Source organism: Primulina huaijiensis, chromosome 16, assembly GCF_012295235.1.
Source record: "Primulina huaijiensis isolate GDHJ02 chromosome 16, ASM1229523v2, whole genome shotgun sequence".
NCBI classification, from domain to species: domain Eukaryota; kingdom Viridiplantae; phylum Streptophyta; class Magnoliopsida; order Lamiales; family Gesneriaceae; genus Primulina; species Primulina huaijiensis.
The window spans coordinates 16,025,357-16,050,267 of NC_133321.1; the positions used below are offsets into that span (position 1 = coordinate 16,025,357).

At 32.6% G+C, this 24,911-nt stretch overlaps 4 protein-coding genes across 7 annotated transcripts; 3 read left to right on the forward strand and 1 right to left on the reverse strand.

Moving 5' to 3' along the window:
• Positions 1-815: 815 nt before the first annotated feature.
• On the forward strand, positions 816-5,175 carry LOC140962078 (uncharacterized). Of its 4 annotated transcripts, none has more exons than XM_073420932.1 (7): positions 816-1,270; positions 2,169-2,310; positions 3,624-3,771; positions 4,051-4,126; positions 4,201-4,312; positions 4,409-4,538; positions 4,863-5,175. In XM_073420932.1, exons 1-6 carry the CDS (start codon positions 1,238-1,240, stop codon positions 4,504-4,506), a joined length of 609 nt encoding a protein of 202 aa, XP_073277033.1. In that variant the 5' UTR covers positions 816-1,237; the 3' UTR covers positions 4,507-4,538; positions 4,863-5,175. The 4 variants fall into 4 exon arrangements, 2 of the variants coding, with proteins under 2 accessions (XP_073277033.1, XP_073277032.1); XR_012172452.1 differs by having other exon boundaries at positions 817-1,270; positions 4,409-4,573; XM_073420931.1 differs by having other exon boundaries at positions 817-1,270; positions 4,409-4,500.
• Positions 5,176-5,897: 722 nt separating this feature from the next.
• On the forward strand, positions 5,898-9,760 carry LOC140961870 (probable GTP-binding protein OBGC2). Its single transcript, XM_073420627.1, has 10 exons — positions 5,898-6,152; positions 6,717-7,183; positions 7,287-7,378; positions 7,575-7,658; positions 7,871-7,948; positions 8,090-8,290; positions 8,439-8,546; positions 8,738-8,812; positions 8,918-9,096; positions 9,283-9,760. Exons 1-10 carry the CDS (start codon positions 6,049-6,051, stop codon positions 9,383-9,385), a joined length of 1,491 nt encoding a protein of 496 aa, XP_073276728.1. The 5' UTR covers positions 5,898-6,048; the 3' UTR covers positions 9,386-9,760.
• Positions 9,761-13,360: 3,600 nt separating this feature from the next.
• On the forward strand, positions 13,361-14,467 carry LOC140962153 (dehydration-responsive element-binding protein 2D-like). The gene has a single exon (XM_073421031.1). It carries the CDS (start codon positions 13,697-13,699, stop codon positions 14,291-14,293), a length of 597 nt encoding a protein of 198 aa, XP_073277132.1. The 5' UTR covers positions 13,361-13,696; the 3' UTR covers positions 14,294-14,467.
• Positions 14,468-16,686: 2,219 nt separating this feature from the next.
• Positions 16,687-18,787, reverse strand: LOC140960714 (protein WALLS ARE THIN 1-like). Its single transcript, XM_073418959.1, has 6 exons — positions 18,464-18,787; positions 18,320-18,382; positions 18,072-18,188; positions 17,566-17,983; positions 17,332-17,483; positions 16,687-17,114 (listed from the first exon to the last, which is right to left on the reverse strand). The coding sequence occupies exons 1-6, from the start codon at positions 18,685-18,687 to the stop codon at positions 16,934-16,936; spliced, it is 1,155 nt and encodes a 384-aa protein (XP_073275060.1). The 5' UTR covers positions 18,688-18,787; the 3' UTR covers positions 16,687-16,933.
• Between the last annotated feature and the right edge of the window lie 6,124 nt (positions 18,788-24,911).

The following is a 24,911-nucleotide window of genomic DNA, read 5'->3' on the forward strand; positions in this document are numbered from 1 at the left end:
GAACCTGGTTTTTCCTGCAAAATCATCCGTTTGTGAATAATAAGTTGTATGCACAACAGAAAAAGTTGGACCTGTGTATTTTCAAGATAGTGCTATTGAATAATTGATTATTGATTGATAATTTCACTTCATGAACTTGATAGTATTTCTTTTACATGGTTTTTATATTATATTTAACTTTCCGCCACTTTAAAAAATAATTTTATTATTATATTATATCATAATTTTAGAAAATGACATGACGTGATAAAAATATATATAGATAAAGGATTAGATTTTCACATGTCATAAGATCTAGAATTCAAAATAAAAAAATAGAAATAAATTATATCATTTCCAAAATACCATGTTAGCATTATGATTTAACTTTTTTTTTTTTTTTTTCGTAAAACTAGTTTTGTTTGACATGTGATGGGTATATATATTTTTATGTTCATAAAATTTTTTAAAGTAACTTTTATGGAAGTACGTTTTCATCATATAATATCGTGTTTGATTTTTTTTTTTAACATTATTTTGTATAAAAAATAGTGTAGGGAATAATTTTTTTGGGAAAAAAAATTTGTATATGTTTTATAGAACCAATTTAATTATGAGTAGGTCTTTGTGAGACGGTCTCACGAATCTTTATCTGTGAGACGGGTCAACCCTACCGATATTCACAATAAAAAGTAATACTCTTAGCGTAAAAAGTAATATTTTTTCATAGATGACCCAAATCAGAAATATGTCTCACAAAATACGATCCGTGAGATCGTTTCACACAAGTTTTTGCTTTTAATTATACTGGGTTCATATAATAATATATAATAACAATAATCTTCCAACAAGCATCACAAAAAAAATTCGAAAATCGTGTTTCACTCGAGCCTCAGATGTTTCGAGAAGTGCTGTACGCTTTTAGACCATCTGGTGCTGGCAATTGGAAAAATTCATAGCGAATGAAACTGCAGACAAGCTTCCTCCCAAGAGAGCAGTTTTACGATTTTATCGTCTTGTGAGTTGTGGCAACGATCCCTCCATTTCCTACCCAGAAACAGAAGCACCGCAGCGTATATATGTGATGAAGTTTTAGCATACGTATACGAACTTTCGATACACACAGAATCTGCATATTCTGGAAGGATTTGTCAAGAATTTTCAACTCTCTCAGTAACTTATCGGTCTCTACTTTCTCACTTTTTTGCTGTCTCCCACGAATATAAAGGGAAAGATATTGTCCTTGTGAGGCTTGCAAATGGATGCTGATCCGCGGCAATACGAGAACATTGTAAGGCACTCTAGATTGTCTTGGCCTGTATTACGCAGTTTGTGATGTGGGTCAATGTTATTTTTCTTTCTATGAGTTTATTATTATTTTCTATCATCGGCAATTTCATCAGAGGTTTGAGTTTTTGTCCCTATTTGAACTTTTTTATGAGTTCATGATTGTCATTTCAGTTTGATACGTTTTCTTGTTCTTTCTTTTTAAAAACATTGTGGAAGTGCTGTATCCAATTTGAATGAAGTTTATAGTAATTTCCTTTTGCCATTCTTTTAAAGTTAAATGGTTATGGGCTTTAGTTTTAGGGCGAAGGCGACTAATTTGGCTTACCTTTCATGGTGAATGAACCTCAATTCTTTTGCAGACGACTTGAGTTTATTTCGTTTTGTTAACTGATTTATGCAGTTTTTTTTAATTTTTTAATTCAGAAGTTCGATGCCAACTATCAAACATCCATTTTTTTTAGCTCTAGCTCTGAGTTGCGACAAAAGTTATTGTTTTTAACATATAATATTATGCTTCTCGCTCTTCAGATTTGTATTAGAGTATTCTTTTTCCAGAGGATTGTCTATAGTTAGAGACAGTTAATGTCCATTTTCTTGATCTTGAAGGTGTCAGTCAAACAGGGAACTGTGTTTTGCCAATCACCTTTTTAAATAACAAACTGAACTTTTGCGAACCACTCTTATGGTGGCCTGACCAGATATTGATTGTCCTTATTTCGCTAGTTTATGTTTTTTTGTGCATAGAAGTGCTTCTGGATCAGATTTCTTCATTTTTTTGTGAGATATGTGAATCGACGAGATTCATAATATGAATTGACCAGGGATTTACTTTACTTCTCGTGTGTTGGCTTTTAAATGTAAAATATTTTATTGCACGATTGCCTTTTATTTTCTTACAGGTTTTGAATGAAAAAGACATCCATAAGGTCGTTCTATCATATCTTGTGCACAATTGCTTCAAAGATACGGTGGATTCTTTCATTGCTTGTACTGGGATGAAGCAGCCTACTGGTCATCTTGAGGATATGGAGAAAAGGAAAAGTAAGGAATTTCCCCCACTACCCTCCCAAACAAATCGGTTTTATGGAAATTTAGTAATAGTTCTAGCGGCTATCACTTTTCCAATATGTTTATCCTTTGTTGGTGTGATTGAATTGGTAGAAGCATAGTCTTTAGGTGACAAATAGTAAATGAGCCTATATTTTAGCGTATTTGACGTATTAGTGAATCAATTTCTTAGTAGAGGAGGTACATAAGTATGTTTCTAACTTTCTACGAGTGAATATCTTGGAGGAGAAATTAGTTGAGGATAAGGTATTTGAAACATAGGTTAGCAAATAAAATAGTTATTTATAGATGGTGGTTGACAAACAAACCTGTGTATTTATGTAATTTATTCACTGGAATAATCATCGTTACAACGTTGCGCCTAAGCCACAAAATTCATGTTGAAAAAATTTATATGGCAAGGGCTTCCCATTTTAAAATGAGGTTGTGAATTTACAATTCTTTTAGGCGGTATATTGAGTATGCAGGACTTTTGGACGTGTATTAAATGCTCCTGCATAAGGGGAAGGATGTTGGGACAATAACAAATTATGAAGATAAAAATACTACGCTGCGATATATTCTAACCTGAAAATTAGTCTTTACTCTTTAATAAACTGGGAGTATTTTTATTTATTAGAATTTTGTCAGTTAAATGTTTGCTCAAAGAAGGTAGATGTGCCAGATGTCGTAGCTGGTGTGGTCCTGTGGTAGTTCGATCAATTTCCTATCCATTTCCGATACCAATATCTATGACTATATATCCTGTACCTCCATGATGAAGTAGTCTTGTTTAAGGTTTCAAAAATTTGTACACAAGTTAATGCTACTAGAGAAGAAGATGAAAAGTTTTGACCGAGAATGGTTGGGGTTCCGTGATGATATGATATGTATTATGGTGTTGTAATATCATTTCATGAATAAGGTAAAAATGATAACAAGGATAAGTTTAAAAAATGGAGAGAAAAAATGTGAGGGTGTCGTTAACTTTGTGTGAACATTTAATTTGAAGTCTATAAGAATGCTTTGATATTAATTTTGAAAGAAAAAGAGATCCTGGAGTTTTTTGGTAATTCATTGAGAGAAGGAAAATTGATTTCTTATTATATACAGAATCAATTCTAGAAGAGGTAAAAGGTAAGACTACTTAAAACGTACACTGATCTCCTCTATCCTTAAATGTACATATGTATTATCTTTGTAAGAAACTTGACGAGAACATTTTTGTAGTTTCAGCTCCATGAAGAAACTAAACGTGAAAAGAAGGTTGCACAAGTATCTATTGTACTAATCCAGTCCGTTTACAGGAATCTTCCACTTTGCATTGGATGGAAGTGCATCGAAAGCCATAGAATTGACCGAAGAATTTGCTCCTGGTTTGTTGGAGGAAAACAAGGATTTGCACTTTGACCTTTTGAGCCTTCATTTTGTTGAACTTGTGTGCTCTAGAAATTGGTGAGTATGATGAGTCAATAGAAGATGACTTTTAATTATTCAACAGATAGTACATAAAGCATCATAACATATGATTTATGAAATCTGTTGATAAGGTCTAAATAAATGAGGCAAGTGGCCAAGGGGATAATCTCCTGTTATTCTCTCATAATTTGGAACGTTGGCTAAATCACAATAAAATTGGATAAAAAATTTGCTAATATCTTAATAATATCCAATTTCTTTTTAATGGTGTCATCTATACTTTAATGCATTTCAAGGTTTAAATTTTACTGGCAGTGCCGAAGCTCTGGGATTTGCCCAATCCAAGTTGACTCCTTTTGGGAAAGAACAGAAATACGTCGAAAAGCTTGAAGTATGTTGTTCTGCCTCTGAAATTTATAATGATTTAATCTTTGTTAGAGGATGGAGTAATTGTTTTGTATTTAGGACTTTATGGCTCTGCTTGCTTATGAAGAACCAGAGAAGTCCCCGATGTTCCATCTTCTCAGCATGGACTACAGACAGCATGTTGCTGATGGTTTAAACAGGACGATTCTTGGTACATTATTATTCCTAAAGTTGTAGCCTGGAATTTTTTCTTTTTGGTGATTTATGAATTACTTCTTAAATGTGTGCCTACACATTGTGATTTCAGAACATACTAAGTTACCCAGCTATTCAGCAATGGAAAGGCTAGTCCAGCAGACAGCAGTTGTCAAACAGTGCTTGGATCAAGAATCTGGCAAGGTTTGAAGTTTGCTGTTACTCTGTTGCTGAGTATCCATGTACTTGATACCTTCAGACACGCTGAGTAATCCCTGTACTCTCATCTATTGCACTTTGCTCCCTGGTTCAAATAGTTCGTTACTCTTATATGGATCTGTGTCGTAGTATAGTTCTTACCAAGCTTACATCGAGCACCGAGGATAAAATTTCTTTGAACCGTAGCACTTGTCATATATCATTTCTAAACTCTGACGATCCCCCCTTTATACATGTGCTTGCTGATGAGACAAATTTACACACGGGTAGTCTTTTATTCCTTATAAGTCTCGCACTCTGAAATTACGTTCGTTCGTTTGTTTGTTTTTTTTTATTAAATTTTGTAGGATGGGAATCAACCCTTCTCTTTGAAGGACTTTCTCAAGAGCTAGCTATTGTGATTTGTGAAGCCTTCACAGCACAGTGATAAAAGATAAATATTTGGTGCATTGGCTTGAGGTGACTCTGGCACGTTACGACTCGGGCTGCGGAACCTTTCGTATTTGTTGAATTCTTCATTCACAGTACAATCTGAATGTTGTGGTCATACAAACGAACAATGTCTTCTGTGTTTCAAGTAAATGAGGCAATATAGTATGTTCTTATGTGTAGATAAAATACGATGGGAAAATGCCTTCAATTGGATTTGGATTTGGATTATTAGATACATACAGATTATTAGCTACGACTTCCACTAGTTTTTCTCGGATAATAGGACCTAAATTTTCAAATGCCTAAAATTTTATAAAAATAAATAAAGTGAAAATATATAATATTATTTTTGTGTAGAGAAGGGTACTATTAATTTTATAGATACTCTCAGAAATATAATTTGCATGTTATTATAAAAAAAGGTTAGGTACTTATTTTACGAAAAATATAAGAAAAAGGGTAAACTGATATAGGTATAATGGGAAGGGCAAAAACTTGTGTGAGACGGTCTCATGGGTCGTATTTTGTGAGACGGATCTCTTATTTGGGTCATCCATGAAAATATTACTTTTTATGCTAAGAGTATTATTTTTTATTGTGAATATCGGTAGAGTAGACTCGTCTTACAGATAAAAATTCATGAGAACGTCTTATAAGAGATCTACTCTATGTGAAGATTATAAAGTTTGAAATGATTACTAAAATAAAAAATAGTCACATATCACATAGATTATAAAGTTTGAAATGATTACTAAAATAAAAAATAGTCACATAACCAAAAACATGATAGGCAAGATAAGCATCAAAATTTTAATCATTTTATTAAAAGATAGAATAATTTTTAGATGAAAAAAAAAATCTAAAATCATTTGTATCCTCAAATTAAGCTAAATATTAATCAATTTTTCGAAATGGAAATAATATTAAATGTTTTCATAGTTTATCGTCAGCCAAAGGCATTGAAGGGCCATAAACAGAAAATATTGAAAAATTTGGGGCGTTGGAGGATATTTCAGCCATTGAAGAGAGCTACCGAGAACTCTGCTGGCAAATTGTTAGTTTATACATGAAGTGACACCCACACACGTAGCTGAAGATAAAATGCTTACATGGACGCCGCAGCAGTATTCACTTCTCAACTTGACTGATAAAAGTTTGTGGGTTTCGGTTTCTGCTGTTTCCTTGCAACCTTTTCTTGTTAGTGGGTATGTAATATATACTCTCTATCAAGAATCCAAGACCAATGCTTCTGGGGTTTGTTTTCAGTTTTCAATTTTGCGCCGCTTTCTCTTTTTACGATACTGGTTCCTCGTAATCAAGATTTTTGTCAATAAAGGGAAGAAGAGACGATTTTTCGACTGTTTTTTTTCTCTTTTCTTTGTTTCTGTTGATTTCCGAGGACTTGAAAGATGTTTTCTCTAGACTGTTTGTAATGAATTCTTATCCTTGTGTTGATCTGCGTATTGATGTTTTATTTTCTTTCACTTCTGGTTTCATAGTCGTAGCAAAAAGAATTTACAGCTTGTTCAGGGAATTGGGATGCCCAGCTGTCTCAATAATTGAAATCATATTATTTTCGTATATTTTGGAATGCTTTAGTAATTTGTGTTTCAATAACTCTGTTATATGCGGTGACAATTTTTATATTGGTTTCGTGTTTGGCTTTATAATTCACGGCAACACGTCTATTTTCAGTTTCAGAAGGGAATTTTGGTTTTGTGTCTTCTCATGTAGTCCAAAGCCATTGTTTTTGTGTACCATTTTCACAGGAAATCAACAGTGCAGAAGAAATACCAATGCGCAGTGCTGAAAAATGTGCTTACTAAGACAAAGAGTCCTTCATCACCAAGTCAGGAAACTCTGTTGAAGGAACGTCATAAATATTTTGACGAGGTGATTATTTCTGTTCGTGCTGGAGATGGAGGACATGGTGCCATTCTTAATCTTCCTAACCAGAAGGAAACTTCTAAGTCTCAAAGAACATTCAGAAAGGACAAAACAAAGAAAAGGGATTCTTATAAGCGAGATTTTGATGGGTCACTTATCCTTCCGGTGGGTGGGCATGGAGGCGATGTCTTGATTTATGCGGATGAGAACACAGATACACTGTTGGAGTTTCACAAAAAGAGTCAGTACAATGCAAAACGTGGCGGGAATGTTGATTCGATGGGTGTCTTGTCCTCTCAGTTGCATAACGGACTTGATGCCCCGACATTACGTATTCCAGTACCTCTAGGTTTGTTGAGTCCATAAATGTCCATTCCAGAATGCCCTTTTTGTAGGAAAAAATGTAATCCAAATATGAAATCACTACCTATGTTTTTTGTGAATTATATCAGGTACAGTTGCGAAGAACAAAAGAGGAACGCTTCTAGCTGATTTAATCCATCCAGGTGACGAAGTAGTTGTCGTGAGGGGTGGACAAGGAGGGGTAAGGATCCGTGTTCTCAACCTTTTTGCTGATTTTCAACTTGTAAACCTCGTGAATATTGGGTAAAAATTTAAATCTTGAAAGTATTCTCTGTAATTTGCATGTTGAAGCTTGTAACAGCATACTTTCAGATGTCAGAGTTGATCTGAAAATCCCATGTTTTCCTGAATTTTGCCCATCATTTTGGTTATGGCAGATCAGTTTGCTGGAAGCACCTGAGCACAGGAAGAAAAAATTGATGACTTTAACCACCAATATAATAAGAGACAACAGTGATAAGGTGAGGATTTTCATAGTTTTTTGTATCATCTGTTAAGATGTTGAATCCAAAATCTATTTCTTATGTTTTGTTGTTTTTCTGACTGTACCGTAGGCTTTTGGTTTATTTAATCGTCCTTAGTGTTATTGCTTCTAAAAAGAATAGGAGAGTGTGACTGCAATTTTATGATACCCTTAGTTTTCTTGTCTTGACACTTACTCAAATTGATTCAGGTTCTAGTTCTTGGTCAGCCAGGAGAAGAGGTCACTATGCATTTAATACTGAGAATAGTTGCTGATGTTGGCCTTGTTGTAAGTATAACTTGTGTTTATGTCCCAAATATTCCTCAATTTCTCATTCTTTTCAAATTTTTTACTATTTTGTAAATTTTATGCTGAACTTTGATGAATATTGTTTTCTTAATTTCTAATTTGATGCCTTGTGATTTTAAGGGACTCCCAAATGCTGGAAAGTCGACCCTACTGGCAGCTATCACATCTGCGAAACCTGATATAGCTGATTATCCATTTACAACGTTGATGCCAAATCTAGGAAGCCTTAACGGTGATCCCAGCTTGGGGGCAGGGCAGTTTTCATCTCAGGCGACTTTGGCAGATTTGCCTGGCCTCATTGAAGGTGCGCATTTGGGAAAGGTATTCATTCTAGTTGTATTTCTTTTACAATCTCAGTGTTTACTTTTCGTACTTTGCATGTAAAGTTTCCTGTTCTTTAGTATCTTGGTTTTGTGATTTTTAGTTCATTGATTAACTGTAATTTTATTCATAACTCATTAATTTTCAGGGTCTTGGTCGCAACTTTTTGAGGCATTTGCGGAGGACTAGTATGTTGGTCCATGTTGTCGATGCAGCCGCTGAGGATCCTGTACGTGATTACAGGACAGTGAAAGAGGTAAGACACCAATCTCTACAAATCTGTGAACAACGGATTCTTGGTACTTCACTAAATCCTAATGCTTTTTACAAATTTAAATAGTGAGTGCTGATACATTTTCTTTCTATATGAATGTATGTGGATATTATTTATGACTAGGATCATATCATATGCGATCCTATGAAGTTATGAGTACCTCGATTTTTCAGGAACTGCGTATGTACAATCCTGATTACCTCGAACGACCTCACATTGTGGTTCTGAATAAAATTGACAAACCTGAGGTATTTGAGTTTTCTTTGCATTTAGAGATGTTCTTTTCTCAACGAAAAAAGGCTTTTCCCTTTGCATGTTACCTATCCTAGTTAATCGGCTTATCCGCTCCATAGGCAATGGAAAGGTTTCCCTATTTAAAAGAAGAAATAAAGAGAATAGGACGTGATGAGATAGATTTGCAGAGCGGCTCTTCTTTTGAAACTGCTGCTTCTCCCAGTTCAACCGATGAAGGAAAGTTGAAGGAAATTGATGAATACCCCCGACCTCTTTCAGTCGTTGGTGTCAGTGTTCTGTAAGTTCTTTATTGTTTTTAGTGTCTGCACAGCTTTCCGTACATGTTCAATTGAATTCTTGATACATCAGATATGGTGATCTTCTTTATTTCCGATTATTGTGCTATAAAACGGTGGCACTTGGAGATTATATTTGGGTTTTGAACAAGTCTGGAATAAACGTTTCTTTGTGTCATTTGATGCAGGAAAGGTATAAAGGTTAATGAAATGCTGAAGGAGATAAGAGCAGCCTTGCAGAAATGTAGAGATAGTGCTGAATCAGAGCAAATGTCAGCAGCACCTTCATGAATCCGATCCAGCAACGGTCTGGTTGATGATTTCAACTTTGGTTATGAAATTCATATTTCTCACACCTTACTTGATCGCTCTCGCTCTCATTGGATGATTGGAAATTTCGGGTTTGCGACTTGAGACACATTACTGGTTGGTGCATTGTCTGTCTAATAGTGCTCGGACTTGGGTGCCTTGAATGCCGGGACAACCTCCACGACCTTTTGAGGGTCGCGACGACATGGGTTTGATCTTGCAGATTTGGTCATCATCTGGTTGGAAATGAGCCATTTTCACTGTGTGGAGGAATTAATGTATTTATTGAAAAGCAAATGAATAGATAACTATAACTATATTAAAAATGCGAACTTTCATATTGAATCTTTCATTAGTAAGACCAGTGTTCTTAAAATCCCCGCCTAGGACCGTGTCTAGGCGGCGCCTAGGCGCTGGGCGGTCCAAAACTGCCCCGATTTTAGGCTAGTCGAAACTTCTAGGTGCCATCATATTAATCGGCCGCCTGGCGCGAAAGTCGCCTAGGTGATTTTACAATTAAAAATCCGCCTAGGTGGTTCACACTTAAAAAAAACAAATTATGATATTCTTAATTATAGTATATATGCATATCATCGTCTAGCCGGATTTCTACATTTAAAAAAAACCAAAATAATAACATTAATAAATAATAATTATACTTTAAAGAATAATGTTGGAAACATATTTGACATTTGTGATTTGTCTGCAACTCAGCCCGTTCCTTGAGCTTTCATAAAAACCCTTGTTCTTATTTCTCAAGCAAACGCCAGAAGCTGGACGATGGTTCGATCGAATCCTTACATTTATTTCCCAACATTTTCACGTCAGTTTTTGAATCTTTTTTAAGTTTTAACTAATGTGTTCGAGTGTTTTCTTCCTGGGATTCTCGATTTTGTGCCTGCGATTTTATATCTTGATGGTGTTTGATAAAATGTCTCTATAAGATATGTTTGTAATCTGAAATAAAAATAGAACTATAATACAAGTTGAAAAAATATGGAGATGAACTAAAAGAGTTAGATGTTTAAGTTTAATATCAATATATTATGTTGAAAAAAATGTTGAACAAATTTAATTTTCATTGTACAACGGTTGTAGTAAAGTAGTAAAGTAGTAAACTGACGTGGATGATTCATATATAAAAATTTATTAATATATGTTTATTATTACAATTTTAAATTTTATAATAATACATATTGCATATACAAACATAATACTCATGAACCACTTAATGAATTTAAGCTTTTAAAAAAAATCGCCTGGGCGACTAGGCGGTAGGTAACCGCTCGCCTCCGGCCTACCGTTTTTTAGANACTCATGAACCACTTAATGAATTTAAGCTTTTAAAAAAAATCGCCTAGGCGACTAGGCGGTAGGTAACCGCCCGCCTCGGGCCTACCGTTTTTTAGACACTGAGTAAGACAGTGATTACTCGTTATAATCGGCTACTGTACCAAGAACAGCGATATCCCTTCGTAGCAAAATAATAAAAAGTGTCCAAGAAAAGGAAAAAGAACATCTATAAAAAGAACTCATCAGATCAGGGCTTTTGACCCTCATAGTTATCTTGTATGTCATAAATAAATTAATTGTAATACTCAGAAACATAATCAATAATTAATTAGATAAATTAATCATTGTCATATTTACAATAATAAATAATAATTTTGACATAAAAAATTAATTTTTTTCATGGTTAACTTAAATAGGATATCTATCTCACAAAATTGACTCGTAAGAGAATCTCATAAAAGTTTTTCTGTAATAATAATAATATATATATATATATATATATTTAATATAGAAATATATATTTTAAATTTTGTGTTTTTTGGGGGAAAAAAGGATTTCTAGAAGGTTTTAAATGATCTTTTGGTGTCATTTCTTAAATTATCCCATCAAGCTTACGAAATATTTGAATGAAATTTAGATCACTTTACCTAATTTCCTAAAAAGACAAGAATATCCCACGCTGTACACCAACAATCTACACACACAGAGTAGATAAAAACCATACAATGATACTTACATATTATGCATAATATAAAAATTTTATATTGAATATCTTTTAAAGTAAATTGACCATTAACTTATCATAAAATCATTTTGTGCATACAAAGTAAATTTTTCGAAATGACAGATTTTGTCATACTATTATTTCATAAATTAATTATTTAATAAATAATAGATAACTGAAGTGTTAATATTTTTGAAATATTATATTTTATATATATTAAAATAATTTTAAAATCATCTATTTGGTATCAAATAAAGATCATCTTGCTCGAGATATATAGTCTATAAACGCAATCGCTACCCTTTAGAAAAAGTTAAGTAAACATCGAACTAACACAATAATCTGCAAACTACGTTGGATTAATCTTGTGTGATAGGCTCGCATGAAAGATATTGATATGAAAAATCAAATTCATAATCATTAGTCAAATGTTCATCCACTCTACTAACTCAGATATCATTGACTAATATATAACTTTTTAGATTATTAAAGTGGATACCCTAATGTTTGCCATTATTACCAATAAACAGAGGAAAACATATATACATAAGAAATTATATTTTCTAGAATTATGTGTTTAGTAACAGAATTTATAACGAGATTTATCATTACTGTTTTGAATTCGAGTGTATAATATGTGTGTACATCTAAATAATCGTGTGTGATTTGAATAAGCGCCTTTTAAATAAAACATATTATTTTTAAACTTTTTCTCCCATCTTAGATAATTACATCTATTTCTCTTAAGATTTTACATGTTTACAAAGAAATTCAATTATACTTGAATATCACATCTAAATCTCTTAGAGGTTTGTGAAAATAACAAATAAATTCAATAATTTCAAAAATTACATCATGTTTTTCTTCATCTCATTTGACATGACCCTTAAGTTTGTATTTATCTTATATTTTTAGTTGTTAAATGTAAAATAAATATAACTTTGATGGCCATCGTACGTATTAGAAGTTACTGAATTTATTTGTTATTTTTCACAAACCGTAAGTGAAATATATGTAATATTAAAATATAATTGATTTTTTTGGTTAATATGACAAAGTTAATTCTAAGGGGGTGAAGGGTCACTTAGCAGTAAAAAAAAAAGAAGGTAAATATATGATTGACCCCGAATGTTAAAAGAGTAAAGATTGATAATTGTTTTTATTTTTATTTTTATATAATCTAAAATAAATTAAAAAACTATTATTAAAAGCATATATATTATAAAGGATTCATATAAATAATGTAGCCAAACAAAATCTAGTGTTAAAAAAAGTTACTATAGGTTTTCAAAATCAACTAAACTTTACATAAGAAATGTAGGAGTGATCTTGGTAATTAATTTATTAAAAATAAAAGATGGAATATTGTTGAAATTTTTTGAAGTGTAAACATTATTTTCATAAAATAACAGTTTCCCTCAGCAGTAATGTATAATGAGCAATTTAAATATAGTGATATATTATTGAATTACGATAGGAGAAACATCGACTTGCAGTGTAAACGTACACTTATTTTTGGGGAAAAAAATACACGAGGTTTTAAATAAGAGGAAACCCCAAAAATCTCGGAATTCGAACTTTTTTGTGATAAACATCATTAAATGGATTTGGATAAAATGATATCAATTCACTTAACCTAATAGACAAATACAATACGGCAAAGAAAATTTATTATTAGAAAATGAAAAGATCATTACCAATGTTCAATTAATATCACGAAATATTAATTTATTGCATATTAAACTTCTCAATATTCCAAATGAGATTATATATAATAATAATAATAATAATAATAATAATAACAACAATTTATCTTGTTATTATGTTTATAAAGAATTTTCTTGGTATGATTTTGAACGAACTACAAAATTACTCATACTTATTGCCTCCATAGCTCCTTGTTCTTTGGAGGTATGAAGGAAAAAAGAATTAAACTTAACACTTATCTACTGAGAAAAATTCGAGGCAAGAGTGATGCATAAGGTGATGTCAACGTAATGAAATTGAGGCACATGATCAATATCTTCTCAGTGATATAGTCCTCCCTTGGCGCCACCTGAGCTCCATTTTTGCATAATCTTTTTTTCTTTATATTGGGAAATATAAAGACACGATAAATCCAGTCTCTCTTGCCAAGTATAAGTCTACACTCCTCAGCCGGAGACACGTATGTGTTCAACCCTTCCTATCTCTTCATTCACAACCCTTATGCGTCTATAAATTAATGGCGACCCTTTTCTACTTTTCTTGCTCATCCAACAGCGCAAACAAAAAAAATGTTGAAATCGATTGCTCCTTCGGGGGGAGGGGAGAAAAGGGTTCGGAAAAGTAGTGCACAGGCTAGTTCAAGAAAAGGATGCATGAGAGGGAAGGGCGGCCCGGAAAACGCGTCTTGCACGTATAAAGGGGTGAGGCAGCGCACGTGGGGGAAATGGGTCTCCGAGATACGCGAGCCGAATCGCGGGCAGCGGGTTTGGCTCGGCACTTTCGACACCTCGTACGACGCCGCTGTGGCCTACGATGTCGCCGCGCGTAAGCTCTACGGCCCGGACACGAAGCTCAACCTACCCCATTTGTACCAGGAAAATCAGAACCAATCTCCTCCCGAGTCATGTCCTTCCACCGAGAGTCAAGAAAACGGTTCGAGTGCGGCGGCACCTGTGGATAGCGAGCAGGGTTCGGGTGAATTTGTGAGTGCAAGCGGGATTTTGAATAATCTGAATGTGAATTTGCCGGAGTTCGATGATTCGTCGTTGTGGGCTGAGGCGGCGAAGGATACTTCTTTCAGGATTGTGGATGATCTCGGGGCTTTTGGGAGTAATTTGGACACTGGAAAAGATAGTAATGGCGTGCCTTTCGCATGGATCTTTTAAATAAGTCATATATATATATATATTCATTTGTAGTGAAATAGGTTTATATGTATATATTATGTTAGAAAATCATACGATTTGTGCAGTGGATTATATGTAATTAAGGAGACTGGCTATTTGATTAATCTAAACTGTTGTGTACGTAGACAGACTGACAGAGTCGTGTGCAAGTTATGCTTTTGATTCATTAATTAGCGTTAAAATTGGGAAGCGTTTCATACAATTGCTTTCTTTGTTTTTGAAGAGGCCAGGAAGATTGCAATTTGTGTTATAAGTTAAAGTTTTATCAAATAATTTGGGTTTTTTGTTTTGGTTTTTTTTTTTTGGTCCGAATATATTTAAATTTATTATTTAATAAATTGTTTATTTGATATTAATAATTTTCTACATAGATATTTCATGTTGAATGTCGTTTTCTTTTAATAATGTAGGTTTATATTAACTTAGTTTTAAATAAACAATATTTAGGGTCAAATAAAATATTCAATGGAGTTTTGGATTTTGGTATAAAAATTAAAAAATTATTAGATGAAAATCAAACATAAAAACTTTAGGATTAAAAGTCAAAATATATTAACTTACATTACTAAAATTAGAATTTTTGAAAAATTATAATTTTTTCTTATCACATGAGAATCCACCATGTTATCTTTCGTATATATTGAGTATGTTATCAAATTTAATTTTAATTCATTATTTGTTTCTTTTTTGTAATTTTAGTTAAAATAAAATTTAAATTTTAATTCATTATTTTGATTTTTTTTTAAATTTTCATTTTTTAGTGTTAACATGTATTTCTGTTTTAAAAAAAAACTAATAGAGATGTGTGGAATGTCATATTAGCATTGGGTAAAATTATTAAATTCAATAATAAAAAGATATATGAGCACGATTATGAAAAATTTTCGATTAAAAAGATTAAAATTATCAAAAATAGATAACTTCTATCTCGATCACACACAATGAAATCATAAACAATAAAATAAAATTCAGCCCACAAAATAATTTTATATATGGACAGATTCTGCACTTAAAAAATCCCACAAAATAATTTGATATACGGACATATTCCGCACTTAAAAAGTTGTCAACATGCCGGAGATTGAGCAAGCAGAGGCAAAGGCGGGTCAAAGTCACCCAAGCAGAGGAGGAGAGACATTAATGAAAAGCGAGAAAACATGGCGTAGGGGATTGACTAATTGTAAATAGATGTTAAAATTTCGGATTAAAAAGATTAAATTAACAAAAATAAAGAAGTTAAACGACTGAAATTTTTTAATATGTAAGATTCTAATATAGGCGTGATGACAGATTTTAATATATAGGTAAGACAACTGAAAATGTCCGATTAAAACACTAAAATTATTTTTTTTTTTAAGAGTGGGTCTTATGTGAGACCGTCTCACGGATCTTAATATGTGAGACGGGTCAACCCTACCCATATTCACAATAAAAAGTAATACTCTTGGCATAAAAAGTAATAATTTTTCATGGATGACCCAAATAAGATATCTGTCTCACAAATACGACCCGTAAGATCGTCTCACACAAGATTTTGCTTTTTTTTTTAAAGGCAAAAGATACAGGAGTGGACCATTCATTTTTCTTCTCAACATGTATTTTAATTTTTCTTCTCTCATAACATGNTCTTCGAGATAATTTATATATTTATAATTTGAGATGCATGGATATGAACCAGATTGGAAAAGCGATGAAAAATCTTATAAAAATATGGATAGCATATACGAAAACTTTATTCAAATATTTTAATGAGATTCCTTTTTAAAATGAAAGGGAAAAAAGAAAATAATACAATAATGAAATATATTTTTATTTTTTAATTATCATAGAATGCAATATAATTACTATATGTCGAATGTGTTATAATTTTCTGAGTTGGATCATGAATCAACTTCCAATTAGTTTACTGTTTCTTAAATTCTTAAAATACAATTTTCTGAATTCTTTAATTTATTGCATTATTGTTTACGAAAACGATTTATTTTAAAGAACATTGAACTGGCGACGTGTTTGATTATGCATTGATGATCCCTCGAAATTATATGAAAAAGATTAGCATTACCGTTTCATAACTAATTTAGCACATTGAATTTGAAAATAATTTATTCAAATTAGTAAATATAGAATACACCAGCAAAATACAATATAATTTCGAGAGATTAAATTTCAGAAATAATAATTATTTAAATAGATTGACTTTAATAATCCAGCGTATTCTCACTAAAAAAAACAAGGGGGTAATATTTTTAGATCGCGATCAAAATTCAACTACAATATAAATAATTAGTTGGTGAATTTCGACAAAATATTTGTCGATGTTTTTGTATTTAATAATTGTATATATGATCTCTACCAATAAAAATGAGCATATAAGAAGAAAACAATGTCACACTTTCATAATTAATAGAAATCCAATCTCACAAAATCATAATAAGCATCTGCTTTAATTTCTTCCCTCGTCGAACAGGAAAAATAGAGAGATTAACCCCACCCTGATAAAATATGATTAATACACATCCAAGCCTTAATTTTTTTGAATATATATATAATATTATATTATAGCATAATCGAACTGGATTTCCAGAAAAAAAGGTAGTTAAATCAGGTGATTTTTTCTGGTCAAAGATTTTCGGTTGACTGAGAGAGAAGTGGTTGGGCGATGGAGGACGACTTGATTTGTGGGGCTGTTCTGTTAATCCCGTGGTCCGCGGGGGACTGGATCGCTGCCCACTTCCTTTCTTCATTTTTCCCCCACAGTACAAAGTACAATCCGGTTATAATAAGCGCTGCACCAATTATCCTGTGCGTGAAGCATAGTTTAAATCAAATGATAGAGTAATTTGATTTCTCTTCCACGAAAATTTGTGATCCATGTAATAATTTATCGAAATTATTATATATGTAGATTTGTGAATTTAACTGAATAATGAAATCTCGAATAAAAAATGTCTCAAAATGAAAGGGAACATGAAATAGTAGAAGTAGAATATAATGATATATGATGATGATGTGAATACCCTCCCAAGTAGAATTCCTCCCCCAAAGCCACGGAAGCCATGATTGCTACAACGAGTGTCTGAACCGGCTGGTAAACCGCCACGAACACCGGGCCACCCCTGTCAATGCACCATATCTGTACAGCGAATGCGATCCCCGAAGCCACCACTCCCTGCAACAATCATTATTTTCATGTGAGCCAGAAAAGAAATTAAACCAAATGTTGAAAGCCATTGTTTATTGAAAAGTCGTACAGCGTAGAAAACACTAAAGAGCTCAGCGCCAGAATGCACGAGCCAAGCCTGAGGATCCCTCTCGACGAATGCGGCGATCACGAGAAACTGGATGACACCGAAGAAGCACTGGCAAGACGTGAAGGAGAGCCGAGCTGGGTACTTCTTGAGAACCGGTGCCTGTAACACGAGCCAGCCGGACCAGGACAGGCAGTGGCCGATCAAGAATATGCAGCCCAATGTCCAGTTCTTGCCGTTCGCATCACCAAGAGCCATCACAGCCGGTGCTGCCACCTCCGCCGCCCTGCGCAGATGGGGAGCCGGGCTGTAGATGGTGGGGCCTTTGTATAGCGTGATGACGGATGCCCCCACCACGCAGAAGATTGTCCCGGCCACCTTTGAGATGCCATCTTTTCGATCCAGTCTCACCTTCTCTATCCTGAAATTGAATGACATCGCTCAAAACTTACATCGAGCAGAACAAAGCGACTTTCTTGAAACAATTTTTTGTTGAAAGTTTTGCTTGCCTGAGTAGTGCAGCCATGAGAAATGTAATAGCTGGAACTGAATTCTGAATCGCAGAAGCAAACGTAGGTGATGTGTTGTCCAGTCCCAACAAGTAGAATCCTTGGTTGGCTGTAATCCTGCCATTTTTTGTAAAATAATCCATCAATTTTTTTAATTCATGCATTGTTTCTGTGAAGTAAAACATGACGTGTTATATATCTCTCTCACGCACAAACGCATTCGTGTAATTATATACTAATAATCATACCCAACAATGGCAAGAAGGAAGAACTGGAGGAGTAAGTTCCAAGAAAGAGGTGGTCTTTCTTTCCTGAGATCATTGATCAAATGAATTAAGAACCCTATACTTGAAAATGCTTAAAATCAAACAGATTCAAGAAAAACTACGCACTTTTCAAGGAAATAGGCAAAGGGCAATAGAAGAAACAAGGCAAGAATGTTTCTGTAAACAGGGAACACAATCTTGCTGATGCCCATGTTAAGTGCAGCTCGTGAAACCACATGAAAGCCTGCGTAACCAAACTGCAAGGCTAACATGGACAAGTGCAGCTGGAACTTTTCCGGTATGGAGCACATTCTTTTCACCACCGCTGAGCTACCGCCGGAATCCGCCATTATTGGACAGATACAAAGAAGCTTACAATAATGCGAGATTGAGGGTATATAGTGAGAAACAAAAAGAGAGTGGTGCTGAATTGTGATGATTCTAGGCTAGAGTTTAGGGTGATATAAATATAGTTGAGAAGCATAGGAATGTGTACCCTACCAGAGGGCCCAAAAAAATGGTATTGTCAAGCCGGGATACCTTCAAATTTTTTTGGTTGTCTCCCACATTCATCTCTATAATCTATTTTTTTAAAAAAAATTTGAAATAGCAAAATTGGTCTAGTAAAATTGTTTTATTGTGATTTTAATTCATTAACTTTACTTTTTCTACACTTTTAACATTTTTGGTTCAAACTTGAACGTGACATCGAACACATCAGCAACAATTGATGTTAAATTAACAATATGCGACATTACATTGATACTCTAATAAAAAACATGCTAAAATTGCAAAAAAAAAAATCAAAATTGTTACACTAAAACTGAAATGTTATTTATTACACATGATCAAAATCATAATGAGACCAATATTTTATTGAACTAATATAGCAACAATGTTATACAATTATAAACCTTGCATCTGCCAATGTCTTTTTGTCCTTAAATTGCCCCTAATGACTCAAGCGCATCAGTGGTTCTAATTAAAAAAAAAATTAAAGAAATCGAATTAATTTTATTTTTTTTTTCAATGGAGTAAAGAGATCGATCCCTTTTGTCTTTTGGAGCTATCAGTGGTCTTAATTAAAAAAATTAAAGAAATCATAAAGAGAGATCATATATATTTAAAATCACAAAGATCAGTTTGTGCTTATTAATTAATTTTTTTATAGAGTACCTTTTTATCTACTTTTAAATATTTCGGGGATCATACTGCATTTCAATTATTCTACTATTAATAAACAGTACTCAAACTACTGAGATATATTTTGATTACTTTATTGTTATTTATATTGGAAAAAATGATTTTTGGTTAATTATCTTGTTCAGTTTTGACATTTGCTCCATTAATTTGTCGAAATTTGGTTTTAGTACAATAATTTTTAATTTTCAGTTATTTTAGTCCAATCACTAACGTGACATCTAATAAGTCAGTAACTTTCGATGTTACGTTAGCATTTTTAATGTCATGTCAGTATTGTCCAACTTGATTTTGTAGTTATTCTCTATTAAAAAAATATACGGTTTTATTTCGTGATTAAAAAAAAATTGCACTATGTGGTCCCATGTGTCTTTTTTTGGATGAAAATCGGTACAAAATATTAAAATATGATACTTATATACTGTTTAAGATCTGGTATTAATTAATATATGATATTCGAATATCCAAACATCTATAACAAATACTGATATTAATTTCACACTTTTATCGAAGGAAATCAGTACAATACTTTGAATATGTTGCACTAATATATGAATTTGAGTATCAATTTTTCAGATCTAGTACTAATATATGATATTTAAGTACCCGAACAAGTTTAATAAATACTATATTGATATCATAATTTCAATGTTTTATACCAATTTTCATCCGTGAAAAGATATGTAAGCTCAGAAAGTATGTCAAATTTTTGCGTAAATCAGAAAGTGTAGAAACATTTTTTTGAACCGAACACAAAAACATATTTGGATATAGGAAGTTTCCTAACTCTTACACATGTTACATAATTTTTTGTCATGAAAAATGAGATTTGATATCTTTGTATCATCGTATATTTGACTCAAGTTTTATAATAATTCGTGTTAAAAAATTAAAAATAGTTACGTGTCTTTATCTTTCAATTTACCATACCATCACATATCATGTACCAAAACTATGATATAATATGATCTTTAATATCGAAGTTAGGGACGTATTAGAAAACCCTCCAAACCACAAAAAAAAAAAAGTATCATATCACACATCTTTTTATAAATATATTTTTATTTTTACAGTTGATCAATTCATTCATCGGTCCAGTTATATAAACATTGATTCATATATTCATTAATTTAGTGAATATATAATACAAGATCGAAATAGTATTTATTGAATTTAAGATAAGTGGTGGAGACTACTATTGGGAAGCATGCTATATATTAATGATGAAAATTAAGATGGTTGGGAGGTGGTGAGCCGCCATCAATAGATAGCAGCGCGCACGAGTGTCGAAGGGTGGGTTACCCATCGAACCCCAAAACCCTATTCTAACCACACATTAGTGTCTATGGCATTAAATATCATAAAATGTGATCAAAAGACAACATTAGAATAAAATAATGCAAAAAACAACTTTAATATAAAACACAAAAGTTTGGACAACAACTATATAATCAATGGGAAATTGTACTTCACTCCCCAGTCGTCGTTTTTTTGTGTTCAGTCCCTGGGTACTTTTTTAGTACCACATTTCCACATGAAGTGTACCACATTTACACATGAAGTGTACCACAATTTGTATGACATAGTACCACAATTTTGTGGATAGGGAGTGAACCCAAATAAATGTTTTGATCAGAGATTTTTCACCAACTAATCAACAATCCCATGCCTTTTACAAAAAGCTGCAGCCATGAATACAGAAACCTATCACTTTTGATAAATAGTATATAGAGAAGAAAATATCCTTATTTTTTTCCATTTAAGTGGTGATCGTACGAAATTAATGAAGGGTGATAAGCTTAAAGAAAGTTATTAATTTAATCCCTTTGGGTTTTCCACTAACAACCCACTCTATATGATCTCCACTCCAAATTAAAGATGTGCTGCACTACATTTTTTAACTCCGTTGCTTTAACGGACATTGTGTCCCCTATCTATTGACACCATTATCATGCCATATTAACAATCCCATTAATCAAAAATGTTGATAAATATATATATCTACGATTCGGGATGACGCGACGATTTGGGTATGAGAATTATACAGATGGTGATGGTGATGGTGATGAAGTTTATATATCCCATTTATGCAAATCAATGGTAAATGATATGTGTATCGTTCATTGTGTATGATACATAGATTTTGGCTATAATAATGTTTTAAAGTCGTCGACTAGCTATTTGTTTCCGATATGCAAATTTTAGATCCTAATCACATTAATTGCAAATATTGGTTAAAAGAATGTTTGAAAATAAAATTAGACAGAGATAAAGAGGGTTTAGGTGGAAAGAGGAGGGTGGAGGGTACATGGGCTGACCCGGGCAGACCAACCCGGTCGGACATTTGCCTAACCAGTGCAGGTTGGAGACTTGATAACCTTCTCCATATCTTCTTCTTTTAATGTGTCACGTTCGCACAACTACATGCTTGACAGCTTTATAACGTACATGATTTCGATTGCACGAGAAAATCTTGTCGCCAGGGCTTGACCAAGAAGATGGCTCCAATTTTTTTATATTGAGTACTAAAATAAATGATTAAAAAAACATATAATTTAGTTAATTCGTAACAAATTTAATCTTTGTTCGATGTATTAAATATATATTGTAATTATCAGAATGACGGAATTTGACTGATGAAAGTGCTCATATCTTTGGTGTAGGAAAAACAAGTACAGACATGGTGATTCGAAAATCAAGAAGGCCTGACACTTTAGTTTTTTACTATTATTTTTCCCTATTACCATTAATCATAACTTAGATTTTCTGTAGCAGAGAAATAAAGAATAAGAAAGTTTTTTGAAAAAAAAACACAGTAATATTCCACCTGCAAAAAAGAGATTAAAGTTCATTCATTTCAATTACATCAATTGATGAAAGCGTGCAACTACATTGATGTTAGTATTCGATATCAATTAGAAAAAAAAAACTAAATTAGACCGACAAAGAAAAAATCGAGAAATAGACAAATTTTGATTACCATTTTGAAAGAACGTAAAGAAAATTATCAAATATATATAAATTGTAAGGTAAAAATCGAATTATATAATTATTAAATATAATTTTTATCACCTTGATCGGAAAGTATATGGAATTCCAACAATATTCACTAAGTTTCGACATAATTATCGAGTGCGATAGGCTTGCAGACCAAAGACACGACAATTAATACATACCCAAATCCTAGAGTTTTTTTTCCGTACTCAACTTTTGATTACTCACGCTCCATTTTATTAAAGAATAAATTAACTTAAATCATTAATTAATGTGAGGTTTGAGTAATATATTATCTTTACAATGTTTATTCACAAGTAATATGATGTACACTTATTGTTCTTTTTTTTTTAAAAAAAAATATTAATAATTAAACACACCAACCCAATTTATGTAACTTATATTCCAACCCCAANTATAAATCTTAAACTTTGAATAATAACACCAAAATGATACAAATAATTTAGTTATTTTTAACTCGTTCCCTTTCTGATAACTTCGAAAACATCAATATATTCTCTCACGATGGGCAACTGTTAGAGATTCCCTAGTTTTATAGATAGTCTTCGACATGATGAATTTGCCAATTTTTTTTGAAAGTTTTCTTCGTATTCTTGCACAGATATTCATGCAAGATTGTGATACCAAGTTTGAATATGTGTTTGTTTTGCAGATGTATGCAATAAAAAATATATTATAAAACTTGTAGTGAAGTAATCATAGTCATCCATAGTGCTACTGTCTAGCACTGCAATTATTCTCTGTCGTTCATTTGCTAAAAGAGTGGGTCATAATATTGTTAATGCAGCATTTTCCAATTAGTGGCACTTGCCTTAATCTTGGTTCACAACTTTGTTTCGACATTACTAAGTTAACTTACCAAATATGATATTTGTGGGTAAGAACTAGTCTCCAATATGATAAAATAGTGTTCACTCAAATATATGATAGGCTCATAATAGTTGCATTTTTTGTTGTCATGTCTCTCGTTGTTACCACTTCCAACGTGCTAAATTGACACATTTTTGTGTGATTTTATTGTAGGAGGAAGTTTTCTGTTCTCGCGATAAATCTGGACTAAAAAGGGTGATTTTATATCACAATTAAAGTTGTCAATATGATCTTAGTGGAAGAAGTTGATCATAAAAATTCAGAAGATATTTTTGGATAAGGCGTGATCACGCCTTGTGAAAATTCCTTGGCTGTCTAGTGAGATAAGGAATTTTTATATCAAGGAAGAAATACAAGATAGAGTTTTCTCCATAAAAAAACTCTATATTATTGTAAGATATTTTCTAAGTATCTTTTAATTTTATGGATTAGGATTTATTTTAGGTTATTAGTCTTTTATGTTTTAGAACTCAATCTTTCTTTTGATAACCTACACCACAATTCACGTGAAAGAGGAGGCAAAATCAGATTTTCTAGAATCTCACACACAATTTCCTTCCACCAATCTCACGAGAACAAGGAGGCGGCAAGAAAGAAGAAAAGAGATTTCTCCAACCAATCTCACGTGAAGAACAAGAAGAAAAGGGCTCAAATATTTTCTCTCTAATTTTCTAGTCTGATTCAAGGGATAGTCTACTATTTTAATTTTATCACTGTGAGGTTTTTGCACTTTAATTTAATATTTGTGTTTTGTTCAAGTATTCGTTGATTTCTGATTTTATTTATATGAATGTTATACGTCAATTAATCTGACAATTTAATTTGATGTATGATTTTCTAATGCTAACCATAAATTCAGTGATCCGTAATTGTCATGAACGATTGGTACGTGAGTAGCAATAGGTTAGATGTGTTGTGCTATCATAACATGTGTAATCTAAATAAATCGACGGAACTAGATCTCTCAATTGCAGCTATCTCGGTTGTTAGATTTTAGGATTAACTGTTTTCACGAAACTAAAATACTATCTTTAATTAATATGGAACGCTATCGTGCCCAGTTGATTATTGGTAAGTTTTGACTGGATGCTGGGTTCGGTCAATTAAATTAGGAAAACACAAGAATTTTAGCGGCTATCCCTATTATTCTAAAGTTAATTGCTTGAAATAACATGAATAAATGATTGGTTAACCGATGAATAGTGAGATAATTAGATAGTAGAACCCCCTTGAATCAGTATTTTCTCATAATAAATTCTTCACTTTATTCTCGTCGATTAATTTTAAATTCTAGATTCAGTATCTTTTGCTGGGTAATTTTAGTTTAGGTTATTTTATTTAGCAATTATCAAAACAAATCCCCCTTTTTAATTTTATTATCAAAAGAAATAAATCTACCGTTCCCTGTGGATTCGACCCTACTCACCATTACACTAATTTTACTTAAAAGAGTAGGAATTAATTTGGTGGTCAACGACAGCACACCAAA